We start from the raw sequence: 9,077 nt of genomic DNA, 5'->3' as shown, positions 1-9,077 counted from the left end.
TATGTCTTAAAAAGTGATTTGTTTTGATGTTTCTACTCCTCTAGTTGTGATATAAAACCACAAGTCAAACTTTTGAAGCAACTAAAGGATGAAAAGTAGATTATTTCCTGAGATGTTTTTCAAAGTTTTCGTCCACTTCTTACGTCAAGAGACGTTAAGCATTTATAAAAAGTCAGCAAAATGTATCACGTTTATAATGATAGATTTAGTTCAATTCAATTCCTCCAGATTCGTATTTTAGCTTCACTCTACTGGAAACACTTGTTATAAGGACTTAAGAGATATAGCTGCTTCCTTTGGGCCCATGTGGAATATGATGGGGCACCCTGGTCTGCCTCGTCTGTAATGCTGAACCTGACTCCAGGAATCATTTGACAGGTGTTGTGGTCCAACATACAACTGTGTCTGGTCTAGAGGGGGGAGCAGGGAGTGAAGTGTCTGTGGCATGTCTGCCTTGTGTCTGTCTGCATCTTCCAAAAAGAAAAAGAAGTGTTGAAAAGGATGAATGCTCCTTTCCTGAAGATGATGGCATCTGCTTAGAACAGTATGGCTCTTAGGACTTAGAGTAAGAGTCTGTCAGGTGCATTGTTGCCGCATTTCTATATCTTGAGGCACCGGAGAGCGATTCCACGATTGACCAACAAATACCAGGTCTGATGTTCACCATCACAGTTTTCACTCATTTTTAGGGGACATTATCGAGATAGCAATATGTGCCTACATAGGCAGGTAGGCAATGCACGTACGCGGGAGCAGATCCGTTTCCTATGTGGTGTTCTCTCACTTCCTCTCACCTGGCAAATCTGCAGAATTACATTCCCTGAGGTGAAAGTGCACCTGGCCCAGGGAATAGGAAATGACTCTCTGGTTTACACCCAAAAATGAAATGATTATTCATCTAACAGAAAAATAATTGGGAAACATTCTGATTACCAATCACATTTTGAAAGTATTATTTGAAGCAAAAACGACAAACATTTCATCTCTCCAGCTTCTCAGTTTTGAGCATTTAGTTGTTTTTTAAAACGTATGTCTTAGTAAAGTGGAGTTTTGGATTGAATAATGAGCACATTAATCCATGTTGAAAATTACTGTTTGTCTCAGCCCACACTATTGTTTCCAAAACAGCTATTTAGATAATTGTTGGGGCTTGTTTTTCTTTCTTTTGAGAAATCAGTTTGTTTGCTGTTAACTTCAACTCACAGAGAAGTGAAGGTTTCTTGAGGTAAGTTACAAATGTAAGCTTTCAGTATAAATGGGAATGGCAGTTGAATTCTGTTTGAGCACGAAAATCCAAATGAGTGTTTATGGCCAAAAGCTCTGAGAAAACACTGTGAAGCAACCAGGCAATATCAGACCAGACAAGGGCAGTCAATAAAGGCATTTAAATGCCTGTGGCTCCCCATTAGTCAGTTAGTGAAGGAGCTTTTTGGTGAAACTTCTCAAGGCAAATCCAGTTACCTTTGTATAACACTTAGAAAGACTTGTCTGGTCACAGACATGACCAGGCAATATGTTGTCATGGCCAGATTTAAAAAGGAGACCAACATCATTTCACCTCTACTCATTCTCTGCCTTTATCGCCTGGCTAAATACGAGCAGGAAGTGGAAGTTCTACCGTTGCCTACTTTTGAGCATCCTTTTTAGCCGACGTTGCCAAGCTTATTTAACAGAGGGACAAGGCTACCACACTGCCAAGGGGGGCCACTGAACTTACCTTCACCCTTGACCAAGATTTCATTAAGGCTATGCCAGACGGGTGTTCGTGTCAGGCTTGAATTTCAGCCTCACTCATAAACAGTCTACTATATTAACTTGTTTAGAGACAGCTGCCTGTGGTGTGGATCGTGCCTCTGTCTGTGTGCGTTTGAGTGTTTGTCTGACTATGTATCAGTAAATGTGCTTAGTTGGCTATGTGGTTGTCTGGCGGACTTTGTGTAGATATTTCTACACAAAGTGTAGTGTTTGTTTCATTTTAACCTATAACAGAGTATCTTCAGATCTTTCTGCTTAGTGCGTTGTATACAATAATTCTTTGGCTCGCAATTGTCAGGAGGAGAATGACTAAGTGTACTGTTCTGTGGCCCTCACTTGGGCTTCATTGGCAGCCCGAGACTACAGCTGAGCGCTGCTATCCCAGGCAGCTAGAAATGCTCTTAAGCCATTCTTTAAAGGGTAGAACTACTTTGTTTGTGGAGGAAGACATGTCAAATAAACAGCTGTTTTAGAATATAGTGTGGCGCCATGTCACACAGATTTAATAGAATGTCACATTGCTGAAACCTAGCCTATGTATTGTGAGGCTTCATGCTCGTCTCCCATTTGAATTCCGATCGTTTCTCTTAGGACCTCACAAAATGTCACTAGCACATCCATGTTAATCCACCTTTACCAGCTGAGGGGTGATAAACTGAGGGTGGAAAAACTCCAGCCAAGGACATCATTGAGCTTGACCTCTCTAATGGTTTTTACATTGTTGGGATCAGATTAGCAATAGCATTCTTGGCCAGTGCTGCTGGAGCCTTGCTAACATGTAGCATTGTTGCCAACAATGCTACCGGACTAAACTGCGAACGTAGCCAGCTGCTGCACTGCATCATGGGACAATAGCTCACTCATACCTATGTGTGGGCTGCGAGGAGCTCCAGTTCCTTGGTAGAATAATGAGACTGTAACAAGAGAAATAAGCTATATTGGTTTGAGATGGCTTCATATATGGAATGCCTGCAGTCTAATCTTCTGCTGACAGATAGGCCTATATGGCATCAAATACACTCAACCGTTCTCTCTCACTCGCCTAGGCGTGCAACAAGAATGGCTGATAGATGGTTTTATTCCAGGTTGCTGTCAGTAACTTTAGTAGTCATCATGTCGCCCACAGGCCTGTTGGGAATGTTTCCTAATTCTGTGGTTTTCTTGTTATGAGTACTTTCTAATATATACTAAACGCATGTGCTGGTACAAATTACATACACTTGTCCTATTTCAGCAGTGTCTTGAGAAGCTTACCTTATCAAGACACGTGGATGGAAGTTTATTTGTACAACTCTAAATTCCAAAGCCGTGTAATGATACAATAATTTGCACTCCCCCTACACTTTTATGAAAATCCTCACAAGCAACCCATTTGGGAAAGATTTGAAGGAACCGTATCATAATGATCAATCATTGTGCTCGTAGTTATCGGTTAAACAATACTGAAAAGCCGAGTTGACTGTCATTACAGCCGGTACCGAACACCAGTTGCATTTATTTATACGCACATTTTCTGATGGATTGAAGTCTGATGGATAAACAGCAGCTGTTTGCCTTTTCACACCACCCTGACGTCCGTAGCCCTGATCCACAAGCTGCTGCTCACCTTTGGTGAGGATACTTCATCTAAAGTGTGGCTTTACCAACTAAGGATATTATTACATTATACCACCCCACAAGGAAAAGCATTTCCCACCTATTTCCCTCATGCTCCCCTTCGTCCACCCAGTTTAAAGTTACACCGCCTTTCGGGTTTTGATCTCTCCTCGTCCCTCGCGTGGTTGGCGCAAGGCATCTAAGACGTGTAAGTGTGTGCGTGTGTGTTTTGAGCAATGTTGATATTGGTTGCCATGGACCTGTGTCTGCGGGGATGTCCATGAAGCGTGCAGTGATTTGTTATTACAGGGCTTACACAGCTGGATGTCTTGACCAAACTGGAGGGTTGACACTTAAGCCCAGTTAGGTGTCAGACTTGGCCCAGTTCAAATGTCCGTCTGGACTCTGTGATGAGAGCCTTGATACTTAAGTAGTTTTAGACCTGCACATTCTCACATGCAAATATTAGGGGTAGGCAAAAAATGTAATGCCCAAAAGATGTTTTGCGGAAATCATTGATTATTGTTCGTTTCAAACTTAAATTGCAAACGAGTGCACAGCATCTTATTTGGAAAGTGGAATGTCAGTGCAACAATAGAATTTGATGGTACAGTACAGTGCCATTGTGTATGTATGTCTGCAGAAAATTATATTATATTTCACATTAAAAACCTGTTCAATTTGTAACATTATTATTTTTTACTCTTGGTATGTTATTATTAACTGTTGGGCTGTAACAACAGCTCTCTCTCTGTGAACACCTTATCACCTAGACAGCTGTACAATCGTACAAACGGTAGATCTTGTAACAGTTTCCCCAAAGACTGTCATATGCTCCTTGTTTCTTGAAGTGGAAGATGCTGCATTTCATACTACTTGGGTCAAAGCTTTCTGCTCTGCTGGCTGAGGGCCACCTGCTTTCGTTGGCATCAGTCTTGCTGAAGTGAGACTGGTTAAGAATTCGAGTGGCTGCTGTCAAAACTGAGCATTAACACATGCGGTCTCTTTGTTATGCCAACTTGCTGCCAGATAATTATTCTTTGGCACTGCTTCCCATTTGTGAGAATGCACGCAACCTGCTGGCTACTAGACTTGCTGTTAATTTGTCACACTTGTAGCAAACACGTCTAGCATTACATTGTGGCTATTAAATGGACCGGCCCTATTTCCCTGCAATGTGTAGAGGGCTTTGGATCCATTAATTCAATATGTGCTCAAGTCCCTAATTTGATTGGTGTAATCTCTTTTGATCCCTGTCAGTGACTGCATCCCTTCAATATGTGTGCTCATTTCCCATGTGAAGCACACTGATAGACAACGCTCCACTCAGGGTCCAACAGCACCATCCATCTTATGATGGATGAGCTCCATGTCAGTGTCCCATGTCCCTCACCGAGATTTATCCAAGACCACTTCAAAGACATAAGACACAGCCCACAGACATTAAAGGGGAATGATGGACCATGATAATATGAACTGTAATCTGGATCTGCTCATCTGATGGACAAGTGTTTGGGCGTAGAGGAGCACTTAGAGTCCTCGTCAGGCTAGCGGTCTGGTTGATTGAGCTCTTAATAATAGTCAAAAGCTGGGTGGGTATGCATATATTAGATCACAGCCTCAGTTATGATCTTGTAAGGGAAGACTTTTTGTCGAATAGATATCATATAAACTAAAGTCTCTGATGGCAGTAGACAAGGGATCTGGTCCTAATGGTCATGCTGGCTTGTAAAACCACTGTTTACTTCAAAACTCAAATTCTATCCAAGATGTAGTGCTTGGACAAAAATATGGGTCCTTCTGCTACATCAGTGTGATTTTATCTTATAATGGATACAGTGCAAAGAAGAAGAAAAAAAGATTTATTTTTACATAATTTAGAAACAATATAAACAAACAATACTAATAACCACATTTAAATTGTTTGTGTTATATGCTTATGTTTAAACAAATTAACATTGGCCAGTATGATAGCAGAATTTTAAGTCCCAGTTGTCGATATTTGTATTTGTCTCAAATGTCTTCAAATCCTGTATTTCTCAGGCAGGAGCTTGTGCTTGGATATATTTATGCCCTTATGCCTGTTTATGCTGCGCTTGCTTCTCATACTTTAACTTAAAGATACTCCCCTGCCCCCCCACAATCCCCCTTTTTTGTCTGGTGCCCTGACAGCTGAGAGTCACCGTCTGGTCCCTGTGCACTAAAGCTGTGTCTTACATCAAATATCCCAAAGCATGTCAGAAGGGTGAGTATCACAATTTTATTTTTTAAATTTATTTTCCTCGTGGCTCATGAGTATATCCGTGCTACCAGGAGTACCTGAGGACAGGGCCAGTGGTATGGGTGCCTCAGCATGCCCCATGAATCACATGCCGTTCTTTATCTTGTGGCATGACCCTGGTTATGTGGCCAAACTATGGTCCTCTCTGCTGACAGCTGTGCCTCTACTCAGTAAATGGGGCATGCTCTTCATAACAGGCCTGTCAGCAACTAGGGGAAAAATGATTGTCTGGGACTCCCCCCATTTTCCACATGCAATACTGTGCCCCTTCTGCGGCCCGTGTATTCTCACAGCGAATATATAGATAATGTGACCATGATAGTTGCATACCACAGACCTGATGGTTCCGAGGTCTTAAATGCACATTTACACTTATCAGACTAGATGTTCACCTTTTCTTCTAGACAACAGATAGTATTTTGACTAAATACATTTTTTTTATTATTACATTCAGCATGTTTATTTTATACCTTGCTTCTGCTGCTGAGGAATCAACTTCTATGAGTCTTGATTAAAGTGGTGAAAAACTGAATATTAAAAATGGCATGATTGCTTGATGCTTTCTTTACAAGGACTACACGACTACTGTGTCCTGTTTAAGTAACCCAACTAATGCATGTCTTTCTAGGTTGATTTTAATTTTACTTAACAACTTCAACTCGGCCGTTGAAATGTCATGGTCACTGTCATACTTGTGATTATTTGCAACAACTGGTAATTTTCTATAAAATGACATCTTTCCCCCGTCATCTTTTATTTACAGGTATAGATTTTAGTCAAGATGGCTGCTATATGGCCTTGGCTGAACGCCGTGACTGCAAAGACTATGTTAGTGTTTTTGTGTGTGACGACTGGCATTTACTCAGGGTAAGTAGGACATGAGAATTTCACTTAAACTTCATGGCCATTTATATGTACTACAACATTGGAAAGAAATGTATTTAGGTGATCAGAAAAGGACGTACAGTTTAGTGATTTAACTCATCACAGAATGATTCACAATATGGTGTAAAACTTTCACTTGTGATGGAAAGAAAACTTTCATCATCATAGTCACATGAAGAATTTTAAGTTGATGAGATCAATGGTTTGAGAATTCTTAACTATTCGCCGTGTTTAAAATTTCGTGTTTTTAAAATAAAAGTCTCAATAATTAATTTAACTCTGTCACAGCATTTTGAGACTGAGACGCAGGACCTGGCAGGGTTGGAGTGGTCTCCCAATGGCTGTGTGCTGGCAGTGTGGGACAGCTGTCTGGAGGTGAGGCAACTTATTCATTCTGCTTCAGTAGATCACCATGTAAGGTTTTAGATTTAAAATAACAAGGCCACTGTTTGTCACTTTTGAAGCCTGTTTGGTTCGTATAATATCTGTTGACATCATATATTGTAAATAGGTACACCAGTTAAGTGTCCTGGCATAAGCATAGGTATAAGACTAGACTTTATTGATGCCCAGAAAGGAAATTCACCTTACAGCCGTACAGCAAACAGTGTGATAAGGACAATAAGTTGTGAAGCTCAATACATGCAGCATTCCAGATTCTGACAAATTTATGATACAAGTTTAAAGGGTCTCAGCAAAACAAATGCTACTTAGCAACCAATGGTTTTGCTTATCATGACTGACATTGTTCAATTTACCAATGAGACAGATTTGCAAAGCGTAAGCACACATTTGATTTCTGTCAAACCACATTTGTAATTTTTTAATTCCTGCTGTGATTAATCCCAACACCTACAGTAAATGCTACCTATAACAAAAACCTTGTGTTATATGTGAATCAAACAAATTTATTAGACTCAATTCCCAACATATATCATTAATATCATTAAGACATGTATATCCTACCATCTTGATTTGTATACACCAATCTGCATAAATTATTGTCTGTGTCCCATGTAACCCCCCTGAAATGTTTCTGATTGCTGCTTATGAAGCTATAATCTGAAAATGCACTGATAGACTTTTGACATGCACTTATTGTGTTTTGAAAGAATCACTTGTTATTGGGAAGCATCCTTATTGTTAAAGGGCAGCAATTAGGTGAGCCAGACATAAACAGAATAAAAGTACTGTTGTTTCATATATGTGTGTCTTCCCTCCATAGTATAAAGTGTTGCTGTATTCTCTGGATGGCCGGTTGCTGTCGATGTACAGTGCCTATGAGTGGTCTCTGGGTGTCAAATCGGTGACCTGGAGCCCAAGCAGCCAGTTCTTGGCCATCGGCAGCTATGATGAAAAGGTATGGAAAACTTCATATCTTCAGGATTTCTCATCGACATCACATTATAGCTTGACAAGCACAAGACAAGTTACAAGTATCATTGTTGGACTAAAATAGTCCTCCACTGGTTTAGCATTGTACTTTTCTACATTGTTGAACTCATGGTGCACAGTTTTTAAAATGCATCATCTCTCGCAGCTCCCTCTGAAACCACAAACATATCTTGCCCAAAAAAATTATCAAGTTCTGTAGTGCTGTAAAGCCCTGTAAACAGACTTTGGTGAATAAAATTGGTTCGTTCCCCACTTAAAAAATATTAGACATATTGCTCATATTCAGGTTCATAATTTTAATTTGGCTGATTACTTGAAAAGCTTTACGTGCTCTAATGTTCAGTAAACACATTTCTTTAAAATGTTCATTCCTGCAACTCCTCTTTTCAGCATCTGACTGAAATGCTTGGTTTTAGCTCCTGTCTCTTTAAGGTCCCTCCCTGGAGCCCAGTGTACTCTTAATGGCCAGCTCGACCACTCCATTGTGATTGGCCACACTCTCGCTTTATCTGCTTTTTTTGGGGGGCGCGTCAGACTAGCCGCCAGTCAAGCCTTATGGACCTCTGTAAAATGGGGATGTCACCATATTACGGAAGCATTGGCCTGACTACTGACAAGGCGTTTCTGGAGCTTCAGGACCAGTGTTTTATGTCGGGTAGAGGAGCTCCATTCACCACGGAGTTTTGGCTTAAACTTTGCAGACCCTTTACATACACAAAAAAACAATATAACACACTAGAGGAAGTGGAAAAACTGAAAAAGTATAATATGTCTCCCTGAAGACATTGATTTATTCATTAAACCTAAAGTTTTAGACATGATTTCATCTGGACTACAAATGTGTGAAGTTATTAATATCATATAAGTAAAGACAAGACTTTAATATCCTCACGCCAGGTGCGCATCCTCAATCACATCACATGGAAGAAAATCACACAGTTTGACCACCCTGCAACCATCAACAGTACCAAAGCTGTGAGTACCTTGTTCAGCCAGCCTTCATAATGAGCCTTGGGGATATTGCAACTCAATTATTTAACTGTTCGTTGTGTTTCTAGGTTGTGTATAAGGAAGTGGAGAGAAGGCAAGCCTCTGGCAGTGGCGACCTATCGATACACAACATCACAATTGGCACCACTCTCTTTAACACCCAGAGCAAATGTAT

General features: G+C 40.6%; 1 protein-coding gene across 3 annotated transcripts in view; it reads left to right on the top strand.

Annotated features, from left to right (window-relative positions):
• The window catches only part of wrap73 (WD repeat containing, antisense to TP73), a 29,890-nt gene that overhangs the window by 3,150 nt on the left and 17,663 nt on the right, over positions 1-9,077 (top strand). For all 3 annotated transcript variants that reach the window (XM_035646470.2, XM_035646471.2, XM_035646473.2), the window contains exons 5-10: positions 5,524-5,596; positions 6,396-6,499; positions 6,806-6,892; positions 7,743-7,877; positions 8,810-8,887; positions 8,971-9,073. In XM_035646470.2, coding sequence (XP_035502363.1) covers positions 5,524-5,596; positions 6,396-6,499; positions 6,806-6,892; positions 7,743-7,877; positions 8,810-8,887; positions 8,971-9,073 — 580 coding nt within the window. The remainder of the gene's footprint in view (positions 1-5,523; positions 5,597-6,395; positions 6,500-6,805; positions 6,893-7,742; positions 7,878-8,809; positions 8,888-8,970; positions 9,074-9,077) is intronic.

Source organism: Scophthalmus maximus, chromosome 3 (assembly GCF_022379125.1).
Source record: "Scophthalmus maximus strain ysfricsl-2021 chromosome 3, ASM2237912v1, whole genome shotgun sequence".
NCBI classification, from domain to species: Eukaryota; Metazoa; Chordata; class Actinopteri; order Pleuronectiformes; family Scophthalmidae; genus Scophthalmus; species Scophthalmus maximus.
The sequence above is the reverse complement of the archived record's forward strand: the minus strand, read 5'-3'. Positions and strand labels throughout refer to the sequence as shown.